Raw genomic sequence first — 15,530 nt, 5'->3', positions numbered from 1 at the left:
TCTTGACTAATTTCATAAATGTTTGACCAAGCAAGTGAAAAACAAAATTAGAATATTCTAAGTTACAACATTATCAACGCAAAAACCTTAAAAGCACGACGTATTACAGAAGATTTTGGTAATGGAAACATCAAAGCCAACTAAGATTATTGAATGCTCAGTGATGTCATCAATCACACAAGAGACTGCTCATATACTTTTAGGAGTTGTTTACCACAGCGTAGTTAGCAGGAAACGTTATGTTATATACTCATTCATCATATAGGAGTGCACATATCCACGACAACTATAATCCTGCAGCTCTATGTCCAGAGAACTCTCACGGTCACAGCCACTTTGACACTGGCAACCTGCACAAAACCAGCACAATCGCATTAAGCAGCTCTTGAAGTTTCAGCAATGCATGCAGGTAAAGAATACTTCAGTGCACAAGCTAGCTTTTGATAAGTTGATTGTAGAACAGCAATACCTCCTCAAAATATTCAATAAAAACAGACCAAGAGAGAAGAGAAGTTGAATAGTACCCTAGTTGCAGTGTAGTGTGAGAGTTATCATCAGTATCCTGAGGCATTCTTAACTGCAGAGCATTAGAAACTGATTCAGACGACTGCCCATCTTCATATGTGATGTTTTCTGATTCAGTCACGAGCTGTTTCTCCTCCCTGGCCATAATTACTACCTGCTCTCCATAAGCTGTTTGAGCAAAGTAAGAACTGAAGCAGAAAGAGGAGATTAATTAGTGACGAGTAGAAGGCTTTACTTGCTTCCTCAGTCTCTCATTGTCTTCCATCAGCTTCTTCCCCTGGTTGTGAAACAAGAAAGCATTATCAAGGAGGTAAACCAATAACTTACACATACAGAGAGAGAGAGAGAGAGACTCGTTATAAGGAAATGAGCTGACATAGATACATCTGTTCATCATTCTTTTTCCTTTTTCTTGAGGAAATCTCTTCATCATGTACATGACCATTATCTGATATAGTAGTACTTGAAATATATCGATGGTTTGCTAATTCGTTTGAGTTCACTCACATGATAATGCATGATTTTCCTCTTTTTATAAGAACATGATATCAGCCAACAAAAGTACTGCAGGAAACAGTAAGGCCACCTTTTCTTGAAGATCATTGATCTGCTCCATGATATGTTGACCCTGAAAAATGAAATATGCAACTGGTAAACAACACTTGAAATTATCACAAAGGAGTTCAGATGTAATGTTCGACCTTTGTTTCCAGGACCTTTCTTAATCCCTCTTCGAGGGTTTTCTCCAGCTGCAGCAGCTCGTGGATCGTCAACCCTTGAAGCTCTTCCCCTCTCATCTGCCTGCATCACAGCATGTTTTCAGTCAGCAAAACCTACATGCATGCATATGAATACATAAATATTTTTGCATATACAGAGACCTTAATTGAAGGCTTGCATCTGCAATTTGATTGCTCAGGCTTGTATAGTTGCTATCATCTAACTGCAATAGAACAACAAGATGCTGATGATTAGTTTGCTGCTTTAGATATAATCTGCAACTATTTCACAGCATGCAATCCAGCAATTGGCTTTATAATCAACACAGAGTCAATAGCAAAAAGGAAACAAACTCGAAAGTAAATTAGCTTAATACATTCATCTAAATCTAAGTCAATACATTCACAGATGATTTCTTATTGTCTCATACATATCATCGAACCAAGCATAAACTTTTCTAGCAGGCAATGCTAACTCCTCTTTCCCCACAGCTACAAGACAAGCCCAAAATCAAGAAGAAAATAACTTGATTGTTCTTGATATAGTAACTTACACACTCTTGTGTTACGAGGAGGTGATGTCTAGGAAACAACAAGATCAATGCAAATAATATGCTACATAGTTTCCATCAAAATGCGCATGCAGTGATTGCTTTGGCATCCCTCCTTCCAGTAGCTATAAGCATGCATGGCATCAGCTGAATACTTCGAAGCCAAGATAAGTCCTTCCAGTAGCTATAAGCATGCATGGCATCAGCTGAATACTTGGAAGCCAAGATAACATCACAAGTATAACAGCCTTAACATGATTGTATCTGAGATGGTCGACTAATTATCAGACTACATCTGCTTAGACTAAATATATTGGTAGAGGATACTATCAGATAAGAGTCTTACGTTTAAGTCTATCAATGGTGCTTCTGCTTTCTCCAAATTCTTCGAGTGTGTGGTATGCTTTTCGAGTATTTCCTTCATGCTTCAAACAAGAAAAAGCTATTAGGGAACCAAATGTTAAACGATTATGAAATCCTTTGTAGTAACAATCTTATCATGAAGAAGGAAGATGGCAATTACTTAAGGTGCTGCATGCGTGCATGTGCCAAGCTAGTACGTAATGCAACAACATGCAGGTAGCGTGAGCATATCACATACTACATGCCATGCCACTACGAAGAATCCGGGCATATATGCTTTGATCCTAATCGCTATTTGTTGATTCTTCAGTACATACATAGATCTTCCTAGAGTTTGTAAAGATCGGTCTTTGACCAGATCTTTGGGGTAATATGGCAGCAAAATTAATTTTAGTAAACTGAATTGGTTGATCATAATTATATAGTTCATCAACATTAAACTCCAGAATGAAACTTCTACTGGATGTGTGATTTCTTGATGTTGTTGAGCAAATTAGCCAATTCCTGATATCAAATTAAGGAGATGATCATGCATATATTCTCAAGATGTGTTCCATAAGATAAACGATCAGTATCTCTGTCTTAAAGACTACACTTCGTGAGCAAAGGAACCATGTGATGATCTATATTGCTTTGAAAATGCATATATGGTTAACCTGATTCTAACTATCTTGTTCTTTCATACAATCCAAAACAATGTTCCACAGTTGGTATTGCTTTCCTCGATGGCCTGCACTAAGAGGTTCATGCTTCCATTTTTCTTTGTCAGATGAGTTCTCTCAGTTGAAATCAAGCTTATCCTACTAAAAATCATTGCTTCTCTACTTCGATCATCCTATGACAACATCCTACAGATTCACACTAGTGTGTCATGTAAGCTACCAGAGCAGAAAATACTGCAGGGTTGTGAAGAGCTTGCTGTTCATGCAATACACACAGGTTTCTCTCCTAAACTTACCATATTCTTCGCTAGTTTCATGACGGACTCTCTCAGTCTGATCAAGTGGCATCTTTCAATATATAAATGTCTTATAATCAAGTGGTAGATTCTCCTGAACTACATCATGCACATTAACTTGGCTAAGGTATATACGTATATATATACATATTTATATATCAAGAACATAAAAGGGACACAGAACCAGCTAAATATAAGAGAAACCCCTTTTTAATCTCTCTTCTCGAGGTGAAGTCGAAGCTAATGGTTGAAGAGGAGGATATGGAGGGAGAGGTAATTGTTGAAACCCTAAACAGGACCATGAACGATACATAGGTCGAAGCGCAGTACCTGGAGCTGGAGAACTCAAATAGCTTGCCTGTGGAGGAGAAGACGATGAGCGCTACCTCCGCATCGCACAGGATCGATAGCTCCTCCGCCTTCTTGAACAACCCCCTTCGACGCTTCGAGAACGTGACCTGCCTCGCCGTCGCGTTGCTGATCTTCTTTATCTGTATCTTTTCCCTCGCCATCCCTCTCCGATCTCACCTCCTCGCCTCCTCCTCCTCCTCCTACAGCGAGATGGTGAACCGAGGATCACCTCGATCCAAAAAAGTACGTCAATATGGAAAGAAAAAGACATTGCATCTGTTTCCAAATTAAGTGAAGCCCTACAAGAAACCCTAACAAGGAGAAAAAGACATTAACAAAAGAAGAAGGAAAAGGAAGAGGGGGAACTCACCAATCTCAAGTTCGACGAGGGATGAGAGCTGGATTTCCTCCCTCCTCCTCGCAGCTCCGATTGGGTCCGTCGGTGGGAGTTTCAGAGACCACTGACCAATAGGTTGAGGGAAAATGAGAGGCTGCAGAAAAAGGGGAGGAGACAGCGGCCCTTGCTGCGGTGGTATCTCGCCATGTCGAAGACCCACTCATGGGTTACCGTCAAGGCCACTCGCAGGCCTCTCTTCCTGTCTCTTTCGCACACTCTCTCTCTTATGGACTAACTTCTGCCTCTCAGAGGATTACAAGTAGGTGTTCGATTTAATGCTAGCTGTTAAAACCCTCATTTGAGACGGGCGTTGATGATGGCTGGTTTCAGTGTGTCAGAGTTTGGACGGATCGAAGTAGAATATTATGCGCCATGCAGATCTTGTAGGGCGACATCACACCCGTCGATCTCAGATGCGACGGTGGGGATCGATCGATTCTTTGCCTCGAACAAGTGTTACTGCTGTAGTAAAGAGAAGTTTGTGTGTGGGGGAGGTGAATTCTTGAGGAGGACGGCCACCTTCGCTTCCGGTCCCCTCTTATAATGTGTGAGCGTGTTGGTTCCAATATTCCTTAGGGCTAATTACACCTGTACTTCACCTTCATAACTACATCTCGTAATTATGAAGACACATTAAATCATACGTTCGATTGACACAAATTAATAGATAACGACAATAGGACAGCTGCTTCTACGATGACGATCACCCCGTCAACGCCGCTGCCGCTACGTCCGCTGTGGCGTCCGAGTCTATCAATGAAGGTGTCGACGCTAACGTGTCCATCACTCCGATGAGGGTGCCACCGCAAGCACCACCATATTTCGATCCATCCGTGGGAAACGGTAGTGGCATAATTGACCATGATAATATCTTCCGAAACACTAAGGAGATCAAAGACGAAGCAAACATCGTGGTGCTAATGATACAGCTGCTCAAGCTAGTGGCCGGGGTGCAAGAGCTCGCCGCTCCTGCCGCTGCACCTTAACGTCACCTCCGTCGACCAGATGGTCATGTACTTCTTCGGTCTCAAGGTACGCCGGACTCCACCTCCTTTCTCCTCCCTGCATCATTTGCCAACCTCGTAGAGTTTGTGTGCTCACCTCAGTGACCCCTAGCTTCGATTCTTAGGTGGAAGATGACTGCCAGCACACGTCGGTGGACGATGCAGTGTATCAAATGTTAGAGGAGGTAACTCTGTTTTGTTCCTGTAGCACTGAAGAAGCTTTTGATTGCATTAAAGAATATGGGCTATGTGTAAAAAAATATAAGGGCGACATTATGTAAGGAAAAAACATAAAATACTAATGAATCTTAGATATTACATCTTCATCCAAATATTTAATCATTTGAATTTCTATCCAATAATCTTTCATTAGTCTTATTGAATATTATCCATAAGAATCAATAATTCAACGGTTTATTGAATATCCAATAAAATAGGGGTTTCGACGGATATCTTATATCTGAACCTCTACTCGTCGTAACACATATCATATGTGTATTACCCTCTAAACAAAATATCGAGTTGGTCGTGAGTTATACCTGTTAGAACTCTTTCTGACTCAATGAATTATTAACTTCATAATAATTTACTCGACTCATCTATTGCGGACGTCCTAGATCACTATGCTGCAGTCTCAAACCATACAAAGGAATCCAATCATTTGGACCTACATGTTATTAGTTACTTTGTACATATAGTATCTCATCTATCTAATATCCTAGAGCTTGTACATTGGGCATGATGTTGTCAAGCTCATACGGTTTCTTCTCAAATTTCGTTTTAATCGGATTCTCCCAGAAAACTCTTTCTCTCTCAATTCGAATGATCTTGGCTAAAGATTTGTCTGAAAAAGAGCACATGAGATATTATTCTTATGATACCGACAGCGGATGATCCTTTATTGATACTCAATAGTCCTCGTAAGGTTAGCTATCACTCTCGACGACCGACTATGCTAGATTTGAAACTTCTAAACATATAAATTTAGTATCAAATAGTGGAGTACTCATACATGACATCGTTGCTATCTCAAGTCTAAGTATCATGTACACTAATAGGATGACGGAATCGCTATCTGATAATGAAGTATCATCAACCACCCAGCATTCCGTAAGCGGATCAATCTGTTAACTCATTCTCCAATGAGCATCTACACTGTAGCCCTTGTGTCCTCACATGAGCAGCTATGAGACTAATTGCCTCTATCATATGAACAGGTATACAATACACCAGTCTGTTTGGTTATCTCGATATCCCTCTCGAGTAACCTATGATTAGGATTATTTAAGGTTTATGTTTAAAGGTGAATCGGTCTCATTATCATGATATCATCATTATCGTGATCCATAAATATCATAATATATTTATACATTAAGTAATATAAAATAAAAATATTATAATAATTAACAAAAAGATTATATATCATATTACATGTCACATCAGTCATTTGATTGGTTTGACACCTATGATTAGGATTATGATGTGCTTAATGTTCAACGGTAGATCTAGTATTACATGAGTCCGCTCTCTACGGCCAAAACATAATTATTCAATTGCCTAACTAAGAACACAGTCGCGGAACAAATGATCTTTGCATTTGAACATAAACTTTAAAAATTTTCCTTGAATTGCCACCAAAACCACATTATATTCAATTAGCTACATTTCTGATCAATTTTTCTAGCTACACAGATTCATCGGAGATGAAATCGAACACGATAGTGCATGTGGTGAAGCCCTCGTTAGAACGGTGAACATGAGAAGAGGCGTTAGAAAAAAAATAATTTTAATTATTTTAATTTCATAATTACGAAAATCCCAGTATAAATTCTTAAGGTATAAGGACTGTGATACTAAGAGGATGTAAATACAGGAGTAATATATAATTAAATCTTATTGCTTGTGAAGAACATTTTAGGTTGAAAATTTTAATTAAATTTTATAAAGAAGAGAAACATATTTGGCTGCACTTTTGCTGTGCCAAACCAAAGTGATGCTATCGGTTTGGGTTAGCTAGTTAGATCTACTTCAAAAGGTAAGGAGGTTACCTGGCATGATACAATGTATAAAGATTTAAAATAGTAAAATACAAATTTCTTTCACCTACATTATAATAAAAGATAATTATAAACTTGTAAGGAAGATAATTCTAAGTTCTATTCTCTTCCTTTATGATAAAGAATGATATTATAAATTTTTTTTTCATCTTATAGGGTATTAAAATATATCATATACAAGAAAAGAGGGGTGGACATTTAGAGATCTCGGATTAATAATTTAAATGTCGAAGAAACCAAGTTGGGAAACCTCCCCCGACCCTTAGTTTTCATGTAAGAGTTACCTCAGGAGTGTAATATTTCAATCTCGGGAGTTCAACACCTCCATCTCAGAGATAATTTGAAAAATTTTACATATATAGATCTGGACACTAAAATGAGGATTGATATTATAGGAACGTCTATCTATCAACCCTCTCAACGAACGTTCCAATAAGGAGGCCCCACCTCTTAACTCAGGACTTTTACTCATCAGACAATTGTCATCCTTCTCACATATAGATACGTCCACTTTATCACAGATACTAATGAGACATTAGCGTTTATTCAATAACCCAGGCCCCTCACCCCTTGGGAAAAACTCAAGCCATTTGCACATTCTCGTTGAGGTGTTTTTGAACCTCGCCTATCAAGTGCATTTATTTATGGGTATATTGCAAGTTGTTATCTTGCTCCTACCTCCAATAACCCAACAAATAACATCATCATCTCAGTCACAAATGATGCCGCAAGTACCACTGACATCGACATCCATTGGAATCCCCTTAACCAACGGCATCTTAAGGTTGCCCAAGGTCCACGAAATTACCAATCGCCACTACCTAACGGTGGAGTTCAAGGCACCATCGAACCACCACTCTACTCCACCCCAATCTGAGACCTAATTAATGGATTTAATGTATGTCTCCCTTAAGGTCCAACTACGATAAATAGACTAATGTCTAGACGAGATGCGACGAGAGTTCAATAGTCCAAGTGGAAGTTCGATCGATCCTCATTCACCTAGAATATCCAAGAGGAATCAATCCCAACCAACTTCTATCTCCTATCATTGGAAGTCTTTGATGGCAGTACTGACTCGATTAAATACACTGTCACCTTTAGTGCCCAGATGGCTCCTAACGACATCTTGAATGCTCTGATATACCATGCATTCTAAGGATGTTGAGAAGCCTAGCACGAGAGTGGTACATTTGAAGCCACTCTTGGTTGGTTCATTTACTTAACTTGTAAAGGAATTCAAACTCTACTTTCTTAGGAATATATGCCCGAGGCCATCAGCAACGATGTTACTCAAACTCAAGCAAGAGGAGGAAGAGACACTCTTCAACTCTATCACCTGGTTCACCAACAATATCTAAGGCGTGCAAGAAGCTCATATATCACTCGTGATTTAAGCCTTCATGATGAGGCTTAAGCCTTTTTTTCTTTTTCTGGTCATTGGTGGAGAGGTCACTAGCGATCGTACCCGAGGTTATCTTGGCGAAAAAAATATGACCAACCCGAGCCACCTACTTATCCCCACTGAGGTGTTCCAGAACCTCACCCAATAGGTGCATATGCTAATGGGCATGATGTAAGCTATTAGTTTACTCTTGCCCCAACTATCTCGACAGAGACTCCAATAAGATATAACATGATACTGAAGTAATATCATGCCTCGATTCATGGATAAGTCATCATTCTTCGATCGACAATCCTCCTCGATGGTTGGCCGAGGACATTGACCATGATGACCTGCATAGCCACCACATCACCTTAGCTAATGCCAACTAGGACTTCCTAGATAGCAATGGCATTAAGTTCATCACTCTCAACTAGCTCTTTATCTCATAGCCCTCGAGCTAATGCCAACTAGACCTCTGGAGGTAATGACGATAATAAGTCCATCACTCTCAGCTAGCTTTTTAAGTGCATCATCAATGTTTACATCAATGATATCGCTGAGAGCAATGACTATGCTTCCCAGGAGCACCATGTCCTTGAGCTCGATGACTTTTCCCCTATAAGTGATGTTGGTGACCACAGTAGTGATGTCGTCAAGGGCAATAACTATGCCTCTCCGGAGCACCGTGCCCTTAAGCTTGATGACTTGATCCCCAAAGGTGACGTCGGCTACCTCAGATCCACCTTGAATTCTATCTTTAGCAAGGTGGGGGAAGTGGAGATCTTCACAATGCTTTGGACGAATGGCTCTAGTAAGCCTACCCTAATCGATGCCCTCACAAATTGCATCATGTGAGAGAGCCTGTAGGGCCCCATCATCCTAAATGACAAGAAGCTTGAGAGGTGGCTCCTCAAGATAATCTTCGTTTATGTCATGTAGGACAACCTTCTATACCCCATGCCCATTATGGAAGAGACCTTGACGTTATTCGCGGTGTTTCGGTTGTCGTGGCTATTATCCACCTCGAAAAAGAAGAGTCGAGTATAAGCACTTATCGACCACCTCGGCCATCGGTTCGCTACCAAGACTATCATCGGTGATGAGATCCATCATGACATCTCTGGTGGAGAGCATCATCGTGTGTCGATCAGAATCAATATCATCTATAGCGGAAAGAAGATTTAAAGCCCGCAACGGCAGAAAGACCCAAGATCCACTATGGCGAATAAAGGACATGAAATCTATCATAGCGAAAAAATGATTTGAAAACTATCATGGCGGAAAGACCCAAGATCCATTATGGCAGAGAAATCCACTATAATGGAAAGAAGATTTAAAGTCTCCCACAGCAAAAAAATCCAATATCCACTATGACAGAAAAGGGACTTGACATCCACCACGATAAAGAGAAGATTTGAAGCTTACCACGCTAGGAAGATCAAAGATCCACTATAACGAAGGTACAAAACCAAAAGCATCCAAGACACATGAGTTGGGAAAACCCGAGTTATGAAAAGATAAATTTGCTATGATTGAGATGCAAGGCCAAATGCGCTTAAGACGCATGAATCGAGAAAACCAGACCCATATTAAGATAAATTTACTATAACAAAGGTGCAATGCCAAATGCAACTGAGATGTGAGTCGGGAAAACCCAACCCACGTTAAGATAAATCTGTCATGGTAGATGTGCAAGGCCAAATACTCCCGAGATGCATGAGTCGGGAAAACCCGACTGGCGCTAAGATAAATCCGTTATGGTAAAGATATAAGGTCAAATGTATCTGATATGCGTGAGTCAGAAAAACTCTACTCATATTAAGAGATATCCACTACGACAAAAACATATGCCTAACGTGCCCAAAACACATGAATCGAAAAAACACAACCAGTATAAAGAAACCTATTATGACGAGGGCATAAGGCCTAATATACCTAAGACATTTGATTCAGGAAAAACTAACCTATAAGATGAGATCTCGGATGCTTTTATGCCGAAAAAATCAAACGACGCACTTCAAACCCCTCTTGTAAAAGTCCCGAAGCATATCTTCAGGGGGGGCATGACTATTGATAGAAAATCTATCGTCGGCTGACACATAATTACGAAGTGCCATCCAATTTATCCTCTATCCGCCTACATGTATAAATATTCAAAGCAAAATAAATACAAGCTTCTTTCTCATTCATTATAGCAAGGAAGACAATCACAAACTTCCTTATCTTTCTTTATGATAAGGAAAGTAATCATAAACTACATTATCTACTTTTATGACGAGGAAGAATATCATAAATTTTCTTTCCCTATAAAAACACATCCTAAACAGGAAAAGGATGACTCTTCCTTTCTCGAACTATTCGTGCCCACATTTATGAACATTGGATTACTAACTTGAGTGTTGGAGAGATCGAGTCAGGAAACCTCCCCTGACCTTGATCTTCATGCATGTGCCACCTCAAGAGTGCAATATTTCGACCTTAGGAGAACAATACTTTCACCTCGGGAGTACAAAACTTTTACCTCGGGAGTTTGACACCTCCACCTCGGATCCACTTTAGAGATACTTCATATAATCTTGCGCATACAAGTATGAACCATATCGAGCTGACTAAACGTCAATAATATTTGTTCCTAACAAGATTCGAACTTGGATTTGATCCAATAACTGATGTTGGAAGATAACATAATTTACTAATCCATTGTGTAATGATTCCTATTATAATATTATAGTTTATTTTTATAGGCATAATTATAAAAATAAAAATATTAAATATTAAATCAAATATATATTTTAAATTTTATTAAAAATAAAAAATATTCTTCATTGATTAACTTTCGTCCTTATATATATGAATTTTTAAACTCTTCATTCATAAATTTTAATTCTCAATCAAGATCAAATCTTATTTTTTTTTATTTTTTTGTATTTACAATATTTTTCTCCTCATTAAATGAATAGTACGTACGTGAATTATTCCTAAGCTAGTTTAAATTTTTTTAATGAGTAATAAATATATTATTTCTGTATCGATACTCATTAATGATGTAATTTGATTATCCCATTACAGTTATGATAAAAAAAAAATCATTGACCTTATTTGGATCCTGTTAATTCCGATTCATATTAATGTCACAAAGTCATTCTCCATAAGATTGATGTCCAAAAGATGAAAGATAGATAGTGAAGGATAGATCGGTCAAATGGCCTCTATTAACTAAGTCATGGCTTCATCCGAGTAGAATATAGTATATTAGTATATATAGAGTGTTATATATATGCGATTAATGCAACTACAGTCATAGTTTTATTAAAGAGTCATTTGATCATCGAATGTGACAATCGACGTCGGCATTCAAACATAAAGCATACATCCATCATTATATACAATTGAGATTGCAAAAAACACAAAAAAGAGTTAGTAGATGTAAAGCAAATAATTTTGGGATCAAATTCACCAAATCAGTCCTAATTTTTCAGCATATGGATTACACACCCATGTGTTTAGGTAATAAGTTCTCTTTGGATGCTGATGCCAATTAGGCAAAAGTCAAAGAATGAAAAGTCTTCATTTCTTTTTTATATTCTGATCTAAGTAAATTTCTCATCAATCATGTTCCCTCAAATTCATCAAATCAATCTTGGCATTACATGAATAGATCCCAAAATTCCATTTTCTCCCTCTTTTTTATGAATAAGCCAAAGAAATACTCATCTAACTTGGGAAAACAATTATACAAAAAACTATTTTCAATAACCTTACAAAATTACATCATGCACTACATTTCATGCACTAGAATGTTTATTTTTATTTAATTTTTTTCAAAAAAAAATTATTATAGCTTATGTTGTGCATATTAAATCGACGTCCCATTTGACATACACTGATGTGCACACCGAATTCTGTGTACCTTTGCAAACACAATTCTTATCCGCACACCGTGTAAAATCAAGATTAATTAGAACCAAATTACACGTGGGGTGTCATAACTTGGCTGTTAATGTGTCTCCTGCTTGAAGTCTCCCATCTCATCATTCACCACGCGAAAGAAATATTTCAGGATTCACGTCCCCGAGACCGACACTTTTTTGGGTCCCCCATCTGTACACGGCGAATGGTCGGAGAGCCACGTCACTGATATCCACGGGTTTGGGTTGATGGAGAGGGGACGCGGAACATTAGCCAAAAAGAGGGTTGGCAAAGTGAAGGGTAATGTGGTAATTTAATTAAATAGAAAAGGATACGTGGCTGATCAACGAGCGAGAGCAGGGTCATAAATGTCCGACACCGGTGTTTAAAAGACACTGATACCCTTCACGGGGCACGGTAACGCGGCGAAGGATGTTGTCTTTTTTGGTCATTTACTGCAATCGACGGTATCTGTTCGGACTCTCTTCACTCGCCAGACAGAGACGGCCGCGTGCAAGATGGATCCGGGCGGGAGAGGCGGCAGGGCGGAGGCGGAGCGGTGGCTGGCGGTTGCAGAGAGGCTCCTCGGGGTGCGCGACCTCCTCGGGACCAAGCGGTTTGCGGAGCGGGCGATGGAAGTGGATCCCCTCCTCGACGGCGTCGACCAGATCCTCGCCGTCGCCGACGTCCTACTTGCCTCCCAGCGCCGCGTCAACAACCACGTCGACTGGTATGCCGTTCTCCAGCTTCCGCCCCCCTCCCCCTCCCCCTCCTCCTCCTCCTCCACCGACGCCGGTGATGCTGCCGCCGTCAAGCGCCAGTACCGACGCCTGGCTCTCCTCCTCCACCCAGATCGAAACAGGGCTCCCGGCGCCGACGCGGCCTTCCGCCTCGTCGTCGATGCCTTCGCCGTCCTCTCCGATCCCACCAAGAAATCACTTTTCGACGCCGAGCTCCACATCGCCAACTCCGCAGCCGCAGCGGCGGCCGCTTCTTCCTCGAAACCCTTCCCTATTTCCTCCTCCTCCGCCGCCGCCGATCCCTTCTGGACCGCCTGCCTCTCCTGCTGCCACGTGCACCAGTACGCCAGGGAGTATCTAAACCTGACCCTTCGCTGCCCCAACTGCCGCCGGCCGTTCCAAGCCACCAAGCTCGCAGCTGCGCCACCTGTAGTCCCGGGCACCAATATGTACTACTGCTCTTGGGGCTTTTTCCCTCTCGGGTTTCCTGGTGGGCCGAGCTTCTATGCCGGCAACTGCAGCTTTCCCGATCTCAATAGCGAATGGAAACCCTTCTTTCCCATGTTTCCCAATTCAGAGAAGATCGACCCATCTCAGAATTCCAAACATGGGCAGGAGGATGTGACGCCACCACGCGAGCCGCAGAATACTGTTAATACAGGAAACGTTGTGGAACCGCAATCGACAGGGCCGGTCACGAGGAGTAAGAAGAAGATGGCAATGAAAAAGGTCGTAGGAGGTCCAAAGAAGTCGCCTTTGGGTGGTGGGAACCGACGGAAACGTAATGGTGATCAAAACCTGCCGACGGTTGACCCTGAGCAGTGGGCCGGCAGTGAGGTAATGCCTACAAATACAGGGGGAGTGGAAGGTAGGGGTATTAATATCAATCAAGAGTTTAAGGGTGGTTCTGAGAGTGGAGTCCAAGGAAATGATGACTATACCATGAACTTTCATATAGATGTCAATGCTACCGATGAGATTCTGGACAACCTGCAGAATCTTCCCTTTCTGAGGGATGAAGAGATACCTCTGCGGGTGCCCTAGTGTACTAGTAATGAATTCTAGGTGATCAAGGAGTCTGAGGCAGTTGGCCAAAGAGAGTATCACTTCTAGTGTGTTGTATTTTAATTGGGTCATCATTTGATGTATTGGAGACTGATCCCTTTCTACATCAGAAACTAATTTATGGTGACAGAATAATCTCTCTCCTATTCTAATTTGCTGGTTTAGGTTATGTTAGTCATCAGCCTTGCTTCCTGGTCCTTGACACTTTCATAAGACTTTGATATCTGAGCTCACTATTTGCCTAGTTTGGAGAGTACTTGGTGGCTTCAGCTATTTGACAAGGAAGGAAGCTTTCTATGAAAGGTACTTTCATTTTCTTTTTCTGATTAGCATTCCCAAAACTAATCATAATAGTAATATCACATTAGTTTTACCATGTTTGCTTACCTACCCAACAAAACTTTCCTGGTTATGATATTCTAGAAAACCTAAAAAGTAATTCCAATGGATGTTTCTTTCGAACTTTTTGTATCTTGAAATTTTGTGCTCCTTCAGATAGCTAATATAATGTGGCACAGAATTGTTCGAATAGTATAATCATATTTTTGCTCTTTTCAATTTGGCAACGATCACCAATATTACATGTTATAGACCGGACCATCGGGAATCCAATGCCTTTGATCCTGAATCTTGTTTCCACATTAAGGTTGCACTGGTTCAATTTGAGTGTGAAGAGTTCAAGTCACTGAATAATATCTTTAGGCAAAGCTGCATAGAGTAACTCTTCATACATTCTACTTTGGCAGAAGCTCCGCAGAGTGCACTGGCCCTTTTATTTGTGCAGTACTTTTATCTGGTTATTTCGCATTTGAAGCTATATTAGAATATTATCGTTGATTCTCTAATTACCTAAACTGATACTTTTTGTCATATTCTTTCCTTAAATTCACCATGACTGTGTTAGATTATGCATTTAAATCCACAGCATAGCTAAGATGCATTCACAGTGTAGACTTGTTTGTTATTCATCGGAGCCTCTTTATGTGGATGCATTTTGTGCACTTCACCAGGATCTGTCCTTATCAAATGAAGTTTGATGTACTTATATCATGCCATGATGTGTTCGGCCACCAATTTTCGGCCTAGCTTATGTGGATGCATTTTTATAAGACTTTGATATATGCGCTCACTCTTTCTGTGGATGTATTTTTATGTGCCGATACAATAGTTCAACCATTGATGATAATGAGGGATGGGTCAATGATGCACCTCGCTTACGAATTCAAATAAATTAATTGTATCTTTGACATTAAAAAGAGGAGGGATGATATGGAAAATACACAAAACCTGTTCATAAATCATGATTTACTATTTTTATCAGGTCCTTCATGAGAGGTTTAAATTTTATATACCACATAACAAGGCTTAAGATGTCACATTTCAGACCCTTGCCCGGTAGGCTATTGGCACAGTTAGTATCCCCAGTGGCTTGACAAGGCATGACCATGGTCATTTAGATTTGTATATGTTACCGTGCTAATTGTCATGCATTGTGTGCTGATTT

General features: G+C 40.2%; 2 protein-coding genes across 5 annotated transcripts; one reads left to right on the top strand and one right to left on the bottom strand.

Annotated features, from left to right (window-relative positions):
* Positions 1-113: 113 nt before the first annotated feature.
* Positions 114-4,145, bottom strand: LOC103968670 (MADS-box transcription factor 22). 4 transcript variants are annotated; one of them, XM_065087457.1, is made up of 9 exons: positions 3,838-4,145; positions 3,447-3,696; positions 2,142-2,220; positions 1,407-1,468; positions 1,242-1,326; positions 1,112-1,153; positions 761-802; positions 525-679; positions 114-350 (listed from the first exon to the last, which is right to left on the bottom strand). In XM_065087457.1, the coding sequence occupies exons 2-9, from the start codon at positions 3,626-3,628 to the stop codon at positions 326-328; spliced, it is 672 nt and encodes a 223-aa protein (XP_064943529.1). In that variant the 5' UTR covers positions 3,629-3,696; positions 3,838-4,145; the 3' UTR covers positions 114-325. The 4 variants fall into 4 exon arrangements, with proteins under 4 accessions (XP_064943529.1, XP_009380237.2, XP_064943527.1 ...); XM_009381962.3 differs by having other exon boundaries at positions 1,227-1,326; positions 3,447-3,667; positions 3,838-4,144; XM_065087455.1 differs by having other exon boundaries at positions 1,227-1,326; positions 3,838-4,142.
* An 8,548-nt stretch (positions 4,146-12,693) lies between these two features.
* LOC135595924 (uncharacterized) lies at positions 12,694-14,178 on the top strand. The gene has a single exon (XM_065087454.1). It carries the CDS (start codon positions 12,740-12,742, stop codon positions 14,003-14,005), a length of 1,266 nt encoding a protein of 421 aa, XP_064943526.1. The 5' UTR covers positions 12,694-12,739; the 3' UTR covers positions 14,006-14,178.
* Positions 14,179-15,530: the final 1,352 nt, after the last annotated feature.

The sequence above is a fragment of the Musa acuminata genome, chromosome BXJ1-10 (assembly GCF_036884655.1).
Source record: "Musa acuminata AAA Group cultivar baxijiao chromosome BXJ1-10, Cavendish_Baxijiao_AAA, whole genome shotgun sequence".
NCBI lineage: Eukaryota > Viridiplantae > Streptophyta > Magnoliopsida > Zingiberales > Musaceae > Musa > Musa acuminata.
The sequence above is the reverse complement of the archived record's forward strand: the minus strand, read 5'-3'. Positions and strand labels throughout refer to the sequence as shown.

Bases quoted from the DNA above. Each gene is read 5' to 3' on its own strand.
- LOC103968670 (XM_009381962.3), bottom strand. From the start codon at position 3,628: ATGGCGAGGGAAAAGATACAGATAAAGAAGATCAGCAACGCGACGGCG. The intron at 1,469-2,141 runs GTAAGACTCTTA...GTTCTATTGCAG, and splicing joins CACCATTGATAGACTTAAAC to TTAGATGATAGCAACTATAC. The intron at 1,154-1,226 runs GTCGAACATTAC...TTCATTTTTCAG, and splicing joins GAAAGGTCCTGGAAACAAAG to GGTCAACATATCATGGAGCA.
- LOC135595924 (XM_065087454.1), top strand. From the start codon at position 12,740: ATGGATCCGGGCGGGAGAGGCGGCAGGGCGGAGGCGGAGCGGTGGCTG.